This window comes from Triturus cristatus, chromosome 11, assembly GCF_964204655.1.
Source record: "Triturus cristatus chromosome 11, aTriCri1.1, whole genome shotgun sequence".
Taxonomy (NCBI): Eukaryota; Metazoa; Chordata; class Amphibia; order Caudata; family Salamandridae; genus Triturus; species Triturus cristatus.
In genome coordinates, this window is record NC_140594.1 from 1,053,823,528 (window position 1) to 1,053,842,987 (window position 19,460).

The 19,460-nt window shown below is 43.0% G+C and overlaps 1 protein-coding gene across 3 annotated transcripts in view; it reads right to left on the bottom strand.

Moving 5' to 3' along the window:
• ATP11B (ATPase phospholipid transporting 11B (putative)) overlaps window positions 1–19,460 on the bottom strand; it is a 446,007-nt gene that overhangs the window by 146,114 nt on the left and 280,433 nt on the right. For all 3 annotated transcript variants that reach the window (XM_085635367.1, XM_085635368.1, XM_085635366.1), the window contains exon 24: window positions 13,660–13,787. In XM_085635367.1, the coding sequence (XP_085491493.1) occupies window positions 13,660–13,787 (128 nt within the window). The remainder of the gene's footprint in view (window positions 1–13,659; window positions 13,788–19,460) is intronic.

The window sequence follows — 19,460 nt, forward strand, 5'->3', positions numbered from 1 at the left end:
TACCATCTCATTTTCCTCACAATGTATGGGATCAGGGGTCCAGGAAGGGAATAAAAGTGTAAGCAAGTATCCCTGACCATTTATCCATACTGCATTGCCCATTGACTGTAGGCACTTGCAGGCAAAGTTTTTGAGTTGTGCGTAGTATCAAACAGATTGACTGCCATCTGTGAAAGTACTGTTGAAGTACTTGTGCATTCTTCTGGTGTTTGTGGACTTAATGATGAGTCCTGCTTAACAAGTCTGCAAAATCATTGTCCACACTTCACTATACGGATTAACCTTTGAGTTGAAATTAAAGTTTGGAACCAAGCATCATCTTCTGTTTTGTTTCAACACTTCCGTACAAACGTTTCATTCGCTTTCAGCGAAGCATACACGGCGCGCCCAGAGGGACGTTGTCTGTTGTCAGCCAACGCATGCGACCTTTTGATTGAACACACTCCTTGGGTTATGAGAGTGATACCTCTGTGGCACCTGACAACACATTCAATGTTTTCAACCCACGGTTTGTGCACGATCCAGAATTGCTTTGAACAAACTCCAGATTCCACGTTGGGAGTAGAATGTGCTTCTGAGTGGCCCAATATCTTTTTTTTATGACTCTTTTTTATTAAGAAATAAGACATGTTACAGTTATAAGGCAGTAGTACGCAGATTGCCAGACTGATCATTCAAATAGTGGGTCCTCAAAGTATACATATCATAACATAGGGTTGATAACATTTGACATGCACATTTAAATCCCTGCAGTGATATCGTCTCTGACTCTTGGTGGTTTGTAAATTTCCTTCCCTGTAAACATTCCATGGCCCCCATATTTGCATCCATTTTTTCGGGCACCCTCTGGATTTATAAATGGATTTTTCTGTTACCATGCACCAGTCCATATCATTGGCCCAATCGACAATCTTCGGTGGGCTCTGAGCCATCCACAACCTTGCAATATTCTGTTTAGCAACCATGAGACCCAGTGTAACCCATATTCTCTCCTTGGCGTTCAAGTCTGTAGGGTCCCAAATATTCAACAATGCTGCCAGTTTAATGTTACACTGAATCTGTTGCCCCAATGCCTCCTCCTTCCTGCGGGCCACCCTTTCCCAATATTTCTGAATCGCTGCGCACTCCCAGAGAACGTGGATAAAGGTGACCTCTTGCCTACATTGTCGCACACAGCCACTATCTTGGGTGTAACCCATACGGACCAGCAAGTGCCCTGACAAGTATGTTCCATGGAGAATCTTTAGTTGGACCAGTCGGAGCCGGGGGGAAATGGCAACTTCAAGAGGGGATGCCACCGCTGCCTGCCACTCCTCGTCATCTAAGCTTGCAACATCGTGGTCCCATTTACTTCTGAAGCGGATCATGGGATCTATCATATTATTAATAAGCTTTTTGTAGATAAGGGATATGGCTTTTTTGGGTAAATCGCCGTCTAGGATCCTATCTTCGAGTGGGGAGGACTCAGGGAGGGCAGTACCCCTGGGGAAAACTGTGAGCAGGGCATGCTTGATTTGAAGATATCGGAAATACTCTGACTTGGCCATTTCATAATCCTGCTGTAGTCGGGAAAAGGGAATCACTTCGCCCGATTTCCATAGATCCCCCCCACCCCGGAGATACCAATAAGGTCCCATTTATCGAAGCCCTTAGAGCGAAACAGCCGGCCCAACTGTTCACAGTGCCAGAGTGGCGTGGCTTGTGTGAGCTTACCCTCCCAGCCCAGGCTCCTATTCGCCTCTTTCCACACTTGCACGGCATGCCAGGTCGGGCAGGACAAGGCAGGCTTCAAAGATCGCGTATATAACGTGCCCTTGAAACAACCCCCCGGGAGGAGCCACCTGTTGATCTGAAAAGCCGGGTCATCTTGGGGTCTATAACTGCATTGGTTGATTGCTGCGGGCTGCGAGGCCCAGTAATACCTCTCAAGGTCCGGGAGCCCGATGCCCCCGTCAAACCATCCTAATGTAAGTTTGTGTGTGTGTGTGTGTGTGTGTGTGTGTGGGGGGGGGGGGGGAGGGGGGGGGGGGGAAGTTTGCCCTTCCACAGCAGATCTCAAACCGTGCCGTCAAGTTCTCTAAAATACGAAGTGGTGACTGGAAGTGGGGTGTTCTGCAATGCATATAAAAGTCGGGGATGGGACATCATCTTAAATAGGGCAGCGCATCCCAGGAGTCAACGCAAGCGACTTCCAGTGTTGGACATCAGATTTAAGACGCATTAGCAGCGGTAGGAGATTATGGTCATGAAATCTAGATAAGTCTTTAGAAACCCAGATCCCCAGGTATTTGAAGCCTTCAGCTGCCTCTGTCAACTGATAACCCCAAGGAAGCAAAGGCCGCTGTCCATAGAGGACGTAGAGCACTGATTTAGACCAATTGATTGTGTATCCTGCGAACCTTCCAGATACTTGAAATATGTCCAGGACAACATTGAGACACGCCGCTGGGGAGGCCAAGAAAAGCAAAATGTCATCCGCATATAACAATATGCGGTCCTCCCAACTGGTGTCCATTTAAGGCCCCTAGTGGCGGAGTCCTGTCGGATCCACGCCGCCAAAGGCTCCAGAGCCAAGGCGAAGAGGAGCGGCGACAAGGGGCAACCCTGTCTGGCGTCCCTGCCGAGAGGAAAGACGGGGGATTTCCTATTGTTGACGACCACCTGTGCAAGCGGTTGATGGTACAAAAGTCACACCCAGTTGATAAATTCAGGGCCAAACCCCAGTTTGCGGAGCACAGCGAACATGTAAGGCCACTCAATGGTGTGAAATGCTGATGCAGCGTACAGGGATACCACAACAGCATCTTCTCTGATTGTATCTACCCGGCACAGTACTCCGTGGAGCCTGCACAGGTTGAGGGAGGTATTACTTGCCGGCATAAACCCTGACTGGTCCGGGTGCACCAGGCTGGTGAGAACCCGGAGCAAACGAGTGGCAAGGACCCTCGAGAGAATTTTGGCTTCACAATTGAGAAAAGAAATGGGCCTATAAGACGAACACTGGTTAGCAGGCTTGCCTGCTTTATGGATGACAACAATGTTGGCCAGTCTTTAATCGTCGGGAAGGTCTCCTCCCTTTTTACTTTCCCGGTACATATCAGTGAGGAAGGGTGCAGTTGGGGCCCGATGGCTTCCCCCCCCGCGCAAATCGTGTATGGCGTTTTCAACTTCAGCCACTGTGATATCGAGATCTTGGTCGGAGCACTCCTCCTCTTTGAGGAATGACATCTTAATATCGCGTAGGAGAGAGGAAGCCTCCTCCTCCGTGTGTGAAGTATAGAGTGACTGGTAGTACCGGCCAAATGCGTCTGCGATGTCTTGTGGTGCAGTAATGCGGCACTGTGAGTCCGTAGCAATCTCAACCACAACATGCTTTATTTTTTATTTATTTGGAGTTTTATATCGCACTAGCCAGACCCGAAGGTATCGCAGCGCTTTACAACATTTGTCGAATAATAGTTGGATATACAAAGAGTGGACCAATAAACACAGTGTTCAAAGATGAGTCATTGATGGGTACAAGTCATGTATCATTTGAATGCAGAGCAGTAGTGGAGGTGATAATAGTCAGGGAGAGTAATGTGCGGGCAAGAAAAAGATGATGTAAGGAGTTGTTCTTATCGTAGTGACTGGATCCTCAGTTGATGTTGGATCGGTAATTGTAGACCTTTATCAATTCAAGAGAGCTCGATTGAGGAAGAGCACTTTGAGCTGGCGTTTGAATTCTTTGCAGGAAGGGTTAGTATATGTATAGGGATGGCATTCCAAATTCTGAGTGCATTCCCAGAGAAAGACTGAGATAAGGTCTTTTGTTTGCGGGTTTTCGGGGGGATGAGTAGCATGGTGTTGGTGCTCCTGAGATTTCGTGTCTGTCCCGCTTTGTTGAGTTTGGCGGCTAGATAGGTGGGTTTGACAGTGTGGTGAGCTTTGTGGGTGAGACAGGCAGTTCTGAAGTTAGCACGCAATTCTATTGGGAGCCAGTTGAGCTCTTTGAGAGCGGGGGAGATGTGTTTGTATTTCTTTACTCCCGTCACCAATCTAGCTGCTGCATTTAGGGTAGATCTAAGAGGAGCAAGGTGTAGCTTAGCCGTGCCTGTGAGGGTGGCCTTCCCGTAGTCTAATCTGGATAGCACAAAGGATTGCGTGACTTGCTTAAGGTCATTTGGAGGGATGAAGTGTTTGATTTTGTTTAGTAGTTTTAAGTTGAAGAAGGCACATCTTGCAGTGTTCTTGATGTAAAGGTTGGCGTCTAAAGTAATTCTCAGTGACTTTACGCAGTCTGCCGGGATCAGAGTGCAGTTGAGAGCATCAATAGACTTTATCCATTCCCTGATTCGAGGGGTATGCTCCTTGTTGGCTATGAGGAGGATTTAAGTGTTGTCTTGGTTGAGTTTCAGATGGTTTTGGGGCAGCCATTTTTGGACTTCTATTAGGGTGTCATTGAGTCTTTGCATGTCCGCTCTGGTGGAGATTTCGAGGTAGATCTGGGTGTCATCAGCGTAGAAGTGGAAGGGTATGTTGGCTTTTTTTAGGACGATGGTGAGTGGCTCCATGTAAATGTTGAACAGTGCGGGTGAGAGAACTGCACCTTGTGGAACGCCTCTAGTTATAGGGTGTAGGTCGGACGTGAAGTTTCTGATTTGTATTCGTTGAGAGCGGTTATGCAGGAAGGAGGTGAACCATTGTAAGACCACCCCTTCTGCTCCTACCGTTTCTCTGAGTACGTTGATCAGTAGTTTGTGGTCAACCGTGTCAAAGGCCGCCGAAAGGTCCAGGAGTAGACAGCAGCGGTCCATTGTCAGTGATTTGTGGATGTAATCAATGACATTCAAGATGGCAGTCTCTGTGCTGCATCCTTTTCTAAAGCCTGATTGGTGAGGGTCGAGGAGAACACATTTTTCTAGTAGTTTTGCTAGGAATGGGAGATTGGAGACAGGCCTGAAGTTGTTGAGATCGTTTGGGTCAGCGCCTGCTTTTTTCAGTAATGGTTACCTGACCGATTTTGAGGCAGTCGGGCATAATTCCTGTTTTCAGGGAGCTATTTATAATCTCTGACCAGCGTGGGGTTGGGGAGAGTTTGCGATTTTTAGCCAGATGGGCGGGGAGAGGGTCTTCAATGTGTGAAGAAGGCTTGGATCCAGTAGTCAGTTCAATAATTTTGGTTTCAGTGATGGGTTTGAATGTTATCCAGTTTTTTGTGGCTTGCCTGAGTGGGATCATGTCTTCTTTGTAGAGTAGCGGGTCTTCATTGAGAGGACAGAGGTGATCCTTAAGTGAGAGCTCAATCTTTGATATTTTTTCATTGAAGAAATTGGCAAATTTGTTACTTAAGTCTTTGGAGGTCGGAATTGCAGAAGGTGATGGTTCGGATGTTTGTTGTCTGATGATATTGAATAGTTCTTTGGGCGATTTTTAGCATTATTGAGTGCACCACAGAAGAAGGTGGATTTTTCATTTATGATGTGCTTTTTATAGTTCCTAGGTTCCTTTCTGAGTTGCTCAAGGTGGGTTGTCGAAGGTTTGTTGCGCCAAATTCTTTCTGCAGCTCTTAGCTGTCTTCTTTGCAGGTTTAGGTCAGTGTTGAACCACGATCTCGATGCAAGGGTCTTGTTTTTTTCCGTTTCAGGGGGCTATTTGGTCTAGCAAGGTGGTCATAGCCGCATTGTACTGTGAGGTAAGTTCTGTTGTGGACCAGTCGCCAGCGGTGGAGGGGGGCGGGGGCGGGGGGGGGGGGGGGGAGTGTAATTAGCCTTTCTACTAGTTCTTCGAGGGGGATCTGTCAGGTTTCTCATCTGGTGAAAGTAATCATTTATGCTATGTGGTCGATGTGTCTTTTGATTGATATGAAAAAGAATGAGATGGTGGTCTGACCACAACAAGGAGGGTACAGTCGATGGTGATTGCAACTTCGTGATCTATGATGGCATCCAGGATTGAGCCTTTGTTGTGTGTTTGTTCGGTGCAGTGTTGGGTCAAATTGTTATTGTGATAGAGTTCATTTAAAGTTTGTATCAGAGGGTTGTTTACCTCATTCCAGTGAGGGTTTAGGTCTCCTAGAATTATGTAGTTCACGTCTGATAGTGAGCAGTGTGTGATCAGGTCTGCCAGATGTTCTCCAAAAGCGGTGGTATGTGTGTTTGTTGGGAGTGTCTGTGTGTGTGAGGGGTGGGCCTTGGGTGGTGGAAGTGGTGCGGTTAGATAAGATTTCATTAATACCCTGTATAACTATTTCTAGCTGGTATTCCAGTTGTGCCAATCTTTGGGCTGTACTCATGGAGGAAGGAGTGGGGGAGTTTGGTCTCGGTGTGTCCGGCGTCTGGCCTTCTATGCATGGGGGGTGCTTGTTTGTGTTCGGGGAGAGCTTATCTGTGTGGGTGAGGCTCCCTGTGCTTCTAGTATCTGTGAGATTTACGAGGAAGTCGTGGGGGTGGGTTGTGAAAGGTTGTTTCGGGAATTATGCTGCGATTTCACTGGTTTTAGTGTAGGAAGGGAGTTCGGGGCTGTTGTCTGCGGGCCGGTTTCACGCTGGGCCCCATCCCTGCGATCCAACCAGGCCAGTAACTTGCCTGCCTTATCGCACATGTCGTAGATCCTGCTGATCATGGCCCTGTAGTGTATCTTAGCCGCATCTGTAGCTAGGTCGGAGAACTCCTTGGTTTTGATACGGAGCTTCTGACACACCTCCTCAGAGTCCTGCACCTGAACTGCTTCTCTAAATGCAGAATTTCTCCCTCTAGGCGCACCATGTCTGCTTCCCTCTCTCTACGCTGCCCAGCAACTTGGCCAAATACAACCCCCCCAAATAACAGCCTTATAAGCCTCCCAGAGTACGGGACGAGCTAACCGATCCAGAGTTTTCCTGAAAGTAAAGACCTGCTTCGCTCAAGACCTTCTCTCAGATGGAGGGGGTCATGAGATACCAGGAGTTAATCGGTGCCACCCGCGGATCGTGGGTTCGCCCACTTCTAAACTACACTGAACAGGTGAGTGGTCAGAAATCCCCCTAGCCAAATGGTGTATGTCTTTGACAGTGTGAAGATGATGCGTGTTAACACAGTCTATGCGTGACATACTGTGATGAGGTCCACAAAAATAGGTGTATTGGAGCTCACCGGGATGCAGGTGTCTCTAAGCATCCACAAGGCCCATCGCGCCCAAAAAACTATGGACTCGTTTGCGGGAGGGCAGCAGATCCTTCTGGGATCAGCAGTCCAGGGAGTCAGAGACAATGGAGTTAAAATCGCCCCCAACCAACAACCTCCCATCCAGTAAGCCGAGGAGGAGATCGCCGAGATCAATAAAGGCCTGTGTATGTAAGCCTGGTAGTATATATACTGAGACCAGATTAAGTGTGGACCCCTCCCAGATCCCAGAAATGGCAGCAAATCTACCCAGAGGGTCAGTGCGGACCAATTCAACAGACAGGGGGAATGATTTCCGGATTAAGATGTCTACCCCCGGGAACCAGAGCCGAAAGCGGAGTGGACCGCTAGCTGGAAGCCCCACCTTGACAGGGCCTTCCTTTTTTTTTTTTTTTTTTAAGTTCTTTATTGTTTTAAAACAGAGACATCCCCAACCCACCCCCCACCCCCTCTCAGACAAAATAATTCATTATGATAGTATTTACACATGTCAATAGGAAACATAGAAGAACAAAAAAAAAGATATACATACATACATATATTAAGTACTTAATTCAGTATCATTAAAATTTTATCCATTGGGTTAGAGGATCCCATATCTCTAATCCTTTTAACCTCTTATTTTTCCCCTTTCTTCTATATATAGCTAATTCCAGGCTATGTGTCGCTAGCATTCGATAACGCCATTGTTGAAACACTGGTGGTGTTGGATTAACCCTGCCGAAGCTATACATAATCTTAGAGTTGACATTGAGATAAATATTAACCCTTTTATTTCACTCGGTCGATTATCATCATCAATGCCCAGCAAGATTTCCCCCACAGAGATTTCAATTTTGGTATGAAGAATTTCTGATAAAAAAATCAGAAATATCTTTGATCAGGCCCTGTAGGGTGTTACATGTAGCGAATATATGTACAATGTCTGCTTTGTAGAAATTGCACCTAGGGCATCTTGTCCCCTTTCTGGTCCCCCATTTTGATATTCTACTAGGTGTATAATATAACAGAAAGAATGTTTTGTAATATTGTGCTTGTAGTCTGGTGGACATTAATAATGTTTGAGAAAGTTCAAATGATTTAATCACTGTGGTGGCCGACATATCTAAGGTTTCCTGCCGTTTTATATAATATTTATCCACATCATCCGGACATAGGCCCAAGACGTGATTATATATTTCTCCTATTTTAGTCCACTTTCCTTGATTCACAAATTCTATGCATTGAATCTTTTTAAATTTCGATCTGCCACCGCCTTTCCTTGATATAAAGTCCCTGATTTGGAGATATTTGAAAAAGTCTCTATAACTCATCATATATTCTTTTCTAATTTCTTCGAAGGATTTTATACCTGTAGATGTAAAGAAACAGCCCAGGTGTGTGAACCCTGCTTCTATCCACCTTTTCATATATATATATATATATATCTTTAAATAACTCTGGTAGGTTGTTGTTATCGAATAGTAATGTATAATAAGAAAACCTTCCGATCCCCAATATTCTACGAATATTACTCCATGCTTTGTGTATTCCTAGAAGAGTTTTAAATCGTACTTTTTTATAGTAGCTGTCGTATAGGTGTAGCCAGAGATACCCCCTAGTATTTTCCCCTAGTATTAGTTCTTGTGGTGTTGGGATTCCGGTAGTTGGTCTATTTCCTTGGGTGATAGATAATAGCTCTCTACAGTATGTCATTATAGTTGACCAATAGTATAGTTTAATATCAGGCAGAGAAAGTCCCCCCCTATCTTTTGGTAGTGATAAAAATTTAGATGTCCTACGGGATCTCTTGTATCCCCAGATAAATAGCGAGAACATACTTTCAATGCATTTAAACCATTGTGGTTGAAAATCAAGACAGATGGTTCTGAATAGATATAAGAATTTAGGCAGATAAATCATTTTAATCATGTTGCACCTACCTATAATGGATAGATGAAGATTATTTAATCTTCTTAAATCTTTATCTGTTCGTTGTATTAGTGGATCAAGATTAATTTGAATGAGGTTGTCTAGTTTCGCTGTAATATTAACCCCTAAATATATGGCATTATCCACTACTCGAATGTCATTTATTTTAAGGTTATCATTAAGCACTATCTGTGTTTTGTTTTGGTTCAGCTTATATCCCGAGATCTTGCCAAACATTTCAGCCTCCCTTTCTATGGCCTGAATAGAGGCTGTAGGATTTGTCGTTACCACCGCTATGTCATCTGCATAGGCAAGTGTTTTAGTTTCTATATTTCTTATCTTGATTGGGTTGATTATAATATTATTTTCGAGTCGGTTGATAAACGGATCAATGAATAGTGCGAATAGTAAAGGGGAGCATGGGCACCCCTGTCTTGTCCCTCTAGTTATACTAAATTTTTCAGAGGCGGATCCATTTACCATGACTACCCCCTGAGGTTTGATATACATCATTTGAATTGCCTTGATAAAGGTTGCCCCGAGTCCGGCTCTTGACATGACTGACCAGAGATAGGTCCAGGAGACCCTATCAAACGCCTTCTCAGCGTCTAGCAGTATAAGCGCCATAGGGTCTCCTGATACCTCGGCCATGTCAAACAAGGTGATTACTCTTTGTATGTGATCCACGGTGGATCTTCCGGGAATAAACCCATGCTGTTGGAGGGACACAATCTTACTGATGATCGGAGCTAGGCGACTAGCTAGTAACTTTGAGTATATTTTAGAGTCTCCATTAATCAAGGTGATAGGGCGGTAAGATCCGAGTTCTTGGGCCTCCTTATTTTTTTTCAAAAAGATGACAATTTTTGCGTTAGACCATGACTCAGGGGGCCGTTCACCTTGAAAGACATGGATAAATAGATCAATTAAAATTCTCTTTAGGGGTGAACTAAAGGTGACATAGAATTCTGTAGGGATTCCATCAATTCCAGCTGCCTTTCCATTCATAGATAGTAGTATTTCATCCCAAAATGGTAGGTAATTAAGACTATCTAAATCCTCTTGTTCTATCTTGGTAATGGAGAGTTGATCTAAGTATTCATCAATCTTATCTTGTTGTTTACCCTCTTCCTTATATAACTCTTGATAGTATATTTGAAATGCATTTTTTATCTTATTTATATTCGTTGTGAGTCCCTCTCTTGGATCGTTTATTTCTTTTATTATATTGGCAGAGTTTTTTTGTCTGACTTGTACCGCCAGTTGGTGCCCTACTTGCTCACTTAATTCATATACTGATTCCTTATTTAATGTTGCTTTAATTATTGCTTTCTCGGTATAGATATCTATGGTAGCATTTTTAGCTATTGCCACCTGTCTTATTTGATTTTCAATATCTTCTCCTATTTGTACTGCCATTGTTAAGTGTTCCTCGGCATTTACTAGGATATTATGGAGAGTCTCCATATGTTCTTTTGCCCTCCTATTGTTATTAAATGAAAACCGAATGGTTTCCCCCCTGATTCCAGCCTTCAGGGCATCCCACACCACCTCAATCGTGGTGCTACCAAGGTTGTCCTCCAAAAATTCGGGTATCCATCTATTCATATGCTGACAAAACTCTTTATTCAACAGCAGTGCTCTTTCGAATGTCCATTTTTGCATCTCCCTACCCATTTTTCCTTTCTCTAAATTAAAAATTAGGGGGTTATGGTCTGACAGAACTCTTGGTAATTTGTCTATTAAGCAATTATCTATCAGAGAACCAGACATCAGCATATAATCTAATCTAGAGTGTTTTAGATGGGATTAGAAAAAAAAGTGAAGCCGGGGTCATCTGGATGTTTAATTTGCCAACAGTCTATTAAGCCATGTGTTTGACACATCTCTTTAAAGGCCTTATATACTTTTGGTTTCCTACCCTTATAGGTATATCTGGGGTCCGTTGACCAGTTGCATGGAAGGTTCAAATTAAAATCACCACAAATGATTATTGGCAGTGGCCATTGTACCAATTCGTTAGAGACGGTTTCCAAGACACTTGGATCGTCACAAGTGTTACCATAGATAGTACATAGTTATTTTATTACCATTCCCCTGTGTACATTCTGTAATTGCCCAGCATCCTTGATTATCAGCTATCGATTTAGAAAACTGTATCTCACCTCCTTTATATAGGATTGCCACTCCTCGTGTTTTTGATCCTTGCATTGAGGCTGTGATTAATTTATATCCCAGTGTATTTAGGAGGTGCTGTTGCGAGCCTTCGATATGTGTCTCTTGAAGACAAATAATATTGGCCCCGGTTGCTTGTAGTCCTATCGCCACCCTCTGTCTTTTACTTTGGTCATTAAGACCGCATATATTCATAGAAAGAATCTTTAGCCTAGCCATATATACATGGTTTTCTCTTTTCCCTTTTTAATGATTTTGTCTGGTGCAGTATTCAGTTGTGTATTCTGATGCAAATGTATAGGAATCTATAGTTCCTCTTTAGACCTTTGTATTACTTCCCTTTTTAAGGTTAACTTCCCATTTTTGTCTGAGATTGCTCTCCTCCACCCATAGCCCCCCTCCCCCACCCATATCTCCCCCACCACCCAAGGTGGCAATCTGGTTCAGAAGGAACCAGTATGATGACGTCTGTGCAGACGCGTGCCCGCGTCTCGCTCCCCCCCTCACTCCCATTCCACCCAACTAGATCTGTACAAATATACATATTATAGATCGTTTTCTCAGCCCTCTAATTCTTTTGAGCTATATCTATCAGTTTAAGTGTCAGCTTTACATATATCAGTTTGCGTGTTGATAGAATGTCGCTATATACAGTCTACAAGGTCCATTCTAAGATTGTTAATTATAGCTCTGTACTTTTCAGTCACTGATCATCATCCTTTTAATTTTTTTTTTATTTTTTTTCTTTCCCCCAGGGCCTTCAATACATTCCCCAGCAGGTGGGTCTCTTGCAGGAGAACAATATCTGGTAAATGTTGCTTAAGGAATTGGAGAACCACACCTCTCTTAATCTGGTCACCCAATCTGTTTACGTTCCAGGACAGCAATTTAAGGTTCTGTCTAGTCTCCGTGCCCATTACACGATTGTAAAGGTATATGGAGACCCAGAGAGGAGCACTCAGCAGGGCCACCGGGGAGAGACGTTGGCGTATTCCCGACTAGGAAAGACGTTGGCGTATGAGTGGCCCAATATCAAATCTGTTGGGTTAGTTCCGACAGTCAAGGCGAGTGAGTTCCCCCTTACCTCTGAAAGCAGTACATCACAGTCCTGTTGTCTGTCTTTATCAGGATGGTATTGCCTCAAATAATAGTGTAGAATGCTCTAAGTGCCAATTGGGTGCTCGGATGTCCAGGTATACCTGATGTGATCAAACATTTTTGTGCATATATTCACTCTGCACATTCATGTGGCTGACATGTGGTCTCTACTCAAAGAGTGAGGAGTCTGTGGTGATTGTCATTTGCGGTTATGGGTACAAAAAAGGTCTGTCCAACAACAAATTTGTTGGGCCTTGCATTTTGGCCTGCGCTCCATCAACACTATATCTTACCACTGACTACAGCTTGAGGCCCTTGCCTCACTAGGCACTCTTGAAGTGGAACCATGTGCAGTCTTGGATGCAGCACTATTGGTATGCTTGTAGCCATAATCCTCAACAGTCTGATTACTTTACTCACCATAAGGAGGACATGATATCTGAAAAAGAGGCAGCAGACTTTAAATGCCATTACCCTCTCTTCGTCTGGGTAGGCTTTCTGGCGATGGAGATTAACACAGCCCCTAATAAGGGTCATAAATGCTGTTGCACGAGATGAGATTTCTTGGCATCGACTGTAAACCCCAACCTGTGTACCAAAAACGGCTGATTCAGCTTAGAAGGAAGGATTTAGAAGAATGCAGTGAGAATTATCACCTAAATCACAAAAGGTCTGAGAAAACTTTGGCAAGGAGGAATGTTTTGAACCCCTTTAAGTGCCTGGCTCTGAAAACACCAGACCAATTTCTGAGGCTGAAAACGATCCATCTTCCTTCAGGAGACATCAAAAAATTGAAGGAAATTGAAGGGAACTGCTCATCCTGGCCATAATTTGATGTTAGTGACTTTAAAAGTCAGTGATTCAGGAATTTCTGTTAAGGTTATTAAAGTCCTATTAAACTGTATACTAATTGACAATGAACATTTTTAATCTTAAAATGTGATGCACAATTGAACAAAAGGAGACCTGTTTTAGATCCTTATAGAAAGATTTTTTTTTAATTTCAACTACATTGCAACTTGATAAACTGAGCGTTATCAAGTAATCGCAGGGCAAGTTGATATAAGTGGTTACAATGCATATTTTCCTTGGGTCCATAATGGAAAATATTTCTATACTTAAAAGCATGGCACTAAGATCATTAAAAATTATCAAACCTGAGATAATACTGAAAAATAGAGTAAATAGGCATAAAGGCAGCTTTAAAATAAGTTTGAAAGTTTAAATTCAGAAAGCGTACATATATATCCAATAGACAATGTAAAGACAATTTTAAGTAAAATCATGATACTGATAAAACCTCTACCAGCATAGGTTTACATGACATACTTACTGATATAAAACTGGTTTGCTCTGCAAAACATGTGGATGCACATGCTGTTCAAACAGACTATACATCAGGATAGGTAAGGAGGTGAAACAAATGTTGTATAAAGTCAGGTACACACTATCATACAGTGTCTGTAAAAGAAACAAAATATTGTCAGTCTTCTCAAATATGAAATTATCAGTTTTGTTTAAAGAAAATAGAGTGCACACTTGCTCACAACAAATATGGTAATGTTATTGTTTGAACTTATACTTTAAATATATTAAAATACTCTTAAAAATACCAAAGAGGAGCATTAGCTGTTGAATCTGTTTTAAGATCATGCTATGATGTAGACTGTGTATTCTTAGGATAACTATGTTATTTAAAGTGAAATGGTGTGGTATCCCACATGAACTGTGTGGATAATAAAATGTATACAAATGTACTGTAGTTAATGAGTAAGCAGGGGACTTCAGGGTTCATGCAGGTACTGAAGATGGTCATGGCATTGTCTGCTTACTCAGAGTCAACTGCAGTGATCAAAGATAGATGTGGAAGAGGAGTGTTCAAGCACATGGAACCAGATTTGAGTATTCGTGGGATGGACTGAATGACTGTGCATTGCTACTGGGTATCTTTCATCATGATGTTTAATGGCTCTAATATGTCCCTGTATTCTAATTTTCAGGCATTGCACACAGCTGCCTATGTAGATTTTTCCACCTGCAAAGCCAATCACATAAAAAACAAACTATGTGTTGCAGTTCATGAAGAAGCCAATGGTGTATTCAACGTTAGTGCTGTACCTGAATTTAGTGGTTCTATTGAGCCCTACGAGGCAGATGGAACATACTCCACACATATAAACCATTTGGTTTAACAGAAATCCAGGTTCTGGTGCCAGTTTCATTCCGCATGCTTTTAACATAGCTAGAACACAGGGATTTTGTAAGCGTAAATCCCTTCAGGAAGTGTTTTAGAGTCTAGTATGTGCCAATTTTTCCTAAGCACAACGAAAATATGACTGCTGTAAGCATTGTATTGTGTGATAAAAATCACCTCTCGCTTCTTTTTGACCCCCTTGTTATTGTGTCCTTGATTAAGAGTTTGCTTCCTGTACAGTTTTCTTACTCTTTCCTCTGCCTGTTTCAAGACTTTGGCAAGACTGTGTTAGAAATCATGCTCAATGCTCTGCAGCCTTTTGCTAAAAAATAATTTATTGACTACAATTTATGGTCTTCACAAAGAAAAAACCACAGAGGGGCAATGTTACGATGAACGGGTCTAGTCTGGAACAGGTTGAAGTTATGACCTATCTTGGTGTGACAATGGACTATAGATTACGCTGGAAAGAGCAAATAGCGGCGCTTAGCTTGAAATTTACGCGTCTGTCCGGTTGTCTGGTGAAGGAGCAGCGGAGTTCTCTGACCAAAAGGGTATTGCCCGCTCTTAAAATATATAGTGCAAAAATCAGCTCTGCCATATTATACGGGGCTGATATATGGGGTTGTGTGGACCTGGCTGTCCTTGATAGGATACAGAACAAATTTTTCCGAAACCTAGTCAGTCTTCCTCCATCAACACCCGCTCTACCACTATTGATGGATATGGGGTTCCATTCAATTAAACATCAAGCCCAGTACAGGATGGTGGCGTTATGGAGACGAATATGGTCCACACTGGAACTTGCCATGTTTGCCCAAGAGCTTCAGGATGTTAGATCACAACAGGGGGCAGGTGAAATTCCATGGTTTAAGTCAATTAGAAACACTCTTATCGGAATGGGCCTCCCCCAGTTGTGGTTTGAGCCGGGCTCTCACATCTTTCCCTCTAAGAAAGATTTTAAATCTCTCTTCTGGTCTATGGTTAAAGATGAACACGTTGCTCTTTCAGAGAAACCGAACCTGACCGGTCTGTTTCTGCTACATAAAATAGTCCCTCATACCGAGTGCTTTTGGGATGTAATCGTCAAAACCTTAGATAGGAAACTTTACTTTCAGTTCCGTCTAGGTACATTGCCATTACGGGCCTTCACCAGTGGTTGGCAGAAGCCGGCGACTTCACTTTGTCCATGTTGTACTGACCATAAAGAAACAATAGGTCATTTCTTGTTTGTTTGTAATGCTTACTGTGAACCACGCCACAAGTGGCTAAAGCCTATATGCTATAGATTAAAGACCCGGTCGAGCAGTGAAGCCTTGCTCATTCTAAGAACTAACACCTCTGAATGTCTTTCCATTGGATTGGCCAAATTCCTTGGATGGGCTTGGTTATTAAGGTCTAAGACAGTTTGTAACATACCGTCATGAAAAACCCATATAGTACGTCACTTTACTAGATTGTGTCTCCGACCAGTATTGTTGTTGTGTCTTTTTATATGCATTTGTTCAATAATAATCTTCTCTTGTCGTCTTTATGCACATATTTAATTTAATTGAGGTTTTAATCAATTTTTAATTCTTTTTGTTCTATTGTTCCTTACGCTTAATTTTCATATAATGTCATTGATTATGTAATATTGTTATTATTTATATGTATGTAAATATTTTGTCTTTTATGAAGAATATTCGAAATAAAGACGTTAAAAACTGAAAACTGACTACAAGTTCACCTTGCCTTTACCAGTTCGTCATATGGTATGGCCTCTAAGGTGGACTTCGATTGGGCACTGGTGGCATGAAGCACATTATTGCACGCAGTAGGTTTTTTAGACATCACTATGAATGGCATTTTTGCATATGTACAGACGTAGATCTAAAAAGTCAATCACCTGTTTACGGTATCTGAGAATAAGTTTTACATTAAATCTATTCTCATTCAGGAAAGCTTGATAAGCCAAGAGATCACTAACATTTCCATTCCAAATGATCAGAATGTCATCTATGAAGTGTCCATGAAAAATTATGTTATTCGCCCAATCGTGTGATTTGGGACCCCAGGGATGTTCAGTCTCAAACAAGCCCATGAAAAGGTGCTTGCATACAACAGAGCAAACCTAGAGCTCATGGCTGCCCCTTACTTTTGGAGGAACCACGCCCTTTTGTGAAGAAAAACATTTATAGTTCAGATCTTCTTGGACATTTCCAGCAGCATGAGGGGTATGTTCCAGGCGGCAGGCATTGCGTTTACACAGGTTGAAACCTGAGATCCTCTAGGTCCTGCTCCATCTGTATACATGTGTACAAGCTTTCAACGTCCACAGTGATAAAACATGAGGTCATCAGTATCCTACTGAAAATTCTCTAATTTGCTCACTATATCCTAGCTATCTCTTAGATACGAAGGCAAGTTCTTAACAAATGGATGCAAAAAACCATCCACATATTCTGCCACGTGTTCAGTGGGTGAACTGTTGCTCGAGATAATGTGCGTCCCTGGAGGAAAGGGCCAGGATTATGATTTTTAGGCAGTATGTATATACATGGGTACCTGGAAAAGTGCACCCACAGGGATTTGTGTTCATAATCTTTTAGTAAACATGATCCATGTCCATCTGTGAGTCTAGCATTGATGTGTTGTTAAATATCAGTGATGGGATTACCCTTCAATTTTTCATAGCATGCCGTGTCTTGCAGGTGCCTGTTGATCTCACCCAGAGAGTCAATTCCATTCATGTGAACAATGTCCCCCCTTCATAAGCTTCGCGTTTCACTATGCTTTGATCATCGCTCAATGTGTTTAAGACCTCTCTACCCTTTTTCCTCCTATTAAGACTATGTCTACAGCTTGCCCAAGATACTCGAGAATTACTATGGCAAGCAGGTACACCCAGAATAGCATTACATAAGCTACATGGAGGGGTATACGATGGAGGACTGGCGATACCAGATCTGTGACTCGATTACTGGGCATCACAATTGCTAGTAGTCAATGACTGGGTGTATAGGATAGAGACGAGCCAGCATACAGGGTGGAGCGAGACGATATGCCTGCAGGCAACTGCGAGCCGTTGTTATACGCGCAAAAACAGGATCTGAGCTGGCCCCAACATACAGCGGTTGTGGTGGCTTTCTGGAGGGAGATAAATCGGGCATTGGGTTGGCAGAACAAATTGACCAGTAGAACGCCACTCTGGTTTAGCGCGAGTTGCGGGAGGAGGCCTCACTTCAGGGGTTGAGGGGCTGGAAAATAATAGGAATCGAGAGACTAGGGGATGTCTGGAGGGAGGGTGCCCCGCTCCCGTTTGAGGACCTACAGAGGGAATTTACACTGGCTGAGACCCAGAGATTTAACTATTTGAGGCTCAAACATGCTCTGTTGACTCGGCTACGATGCGAGGGCCCCCTGCCGGACTACTCCCCACTGGAAGACAGACTGTTGACTGACCCTATCCCTGAGAAAGCAACTTCCACAATCTACCGTAAACTAATGAATAACCTGCCTGATCGACTATTGGCCCGACGGACAGCATGGAAAGACGACCTAGGCAATTTAGAAGATGAGGTACTCCAGGGTCCGAGGGAAATAGCAATACGAATACCCTTCTGGTTGATCCAGCTCCGGCTCTTGCATCGCTCCTATTACCCTACGACACTCTTACATAAGATTGGTAGGGCGCCATCATTGAAGTGTATCCGAGGTTGACAAGGGGAGGGCACGTTCCTCCATATCTTGTGGGAATGCCCTAAGATAGTGCAATATTGGCGCAGGGTCACGTCAATTATGACCAAGGTGGTGGGTACTGATGATCCACTCGATGTAAAATGGCTTTTGCTTATCATTAAGGGGGAGAAGGTTTGGTCCGAATATATGACACTATATGGCTTACACTGGCAGCGGGAATTGCAAAACAAAATATTGCTAAGGGTTGGGGTCGCCAAATCCCCCTGCAGTGAAGGACTGGGAGAACGACATTGGTGTCAGAGAGCAGAGGAAACAGTATACAGAAGCAGGGGTTGTGGCAAGAAATGGGAAAAAGAATGGGTACCGTGGAGAGCCTACAAAGGGTCTTTAGATGGTATGTAGTAGCAGTGGAGGCACGAGTTGACAGGGGTAAAGTGCTTCTTCGGCGGCGATTGCTCGTCATTTGATGTACGTGTTACACCCCACTCTAGCCTCTGTTATCCTTATTTATGCAAATGAAACTCCAGGGCGCATGCTGTGGACAATACTAATGCAATGTCTTTTGAGATTGTTCAATAAAAAGATCTTTTAAAAATAAAAAAAAAGAATACTCAAATCTGGTTCCATGAGCTTCAGCAAATATCAAATAATTAAAGATGTGGCAATAGAGAGATTATTATTAATAGACAAGCTGAAGGAAGGTGGATATGCCGCCTGAGGTCAGTCAATTTAGTCTTTAACACGAAAAATGAATTCCACTATTTTTTATAAAACATTAAGCACCCAGGAGGCCTTGATCATATGAAACTATTGTATATTGACCACGGTTCTCATACAAGTCTTATGGTCTGTTGGGTTTTCCCATCCTCCTTTCGCCTGAGGTTTATTATCTTAGGTTTTAGCATTAACAAGGAATTCTTTTATCCTCGTACGAGGACATTTCCTTTGAAATCTGAATTATCCAGGTTGTTATGTTACATGGAACCTTTGTATTAATTGATGTATTAGACCATAGGCTGTTACCGGCCTAGTTTACCTGGTTTCGTCAGTACCAACAATAAACCTTTATTCTTTCATATGCAACCTGGACTATGACATTTTGAATGTTGTAATATTCAGTTGCATGCTGACGTGTGAAACCACTGATTTTACCGTCCTGGACTACCTGTTCCTGGGCTAATGGCTAGATGAATCAGTGGGCTGTGCAAAGACTTGTGAGTAGATTATCCTGTTCTTTACCCGTGGTCACGATTGAAATA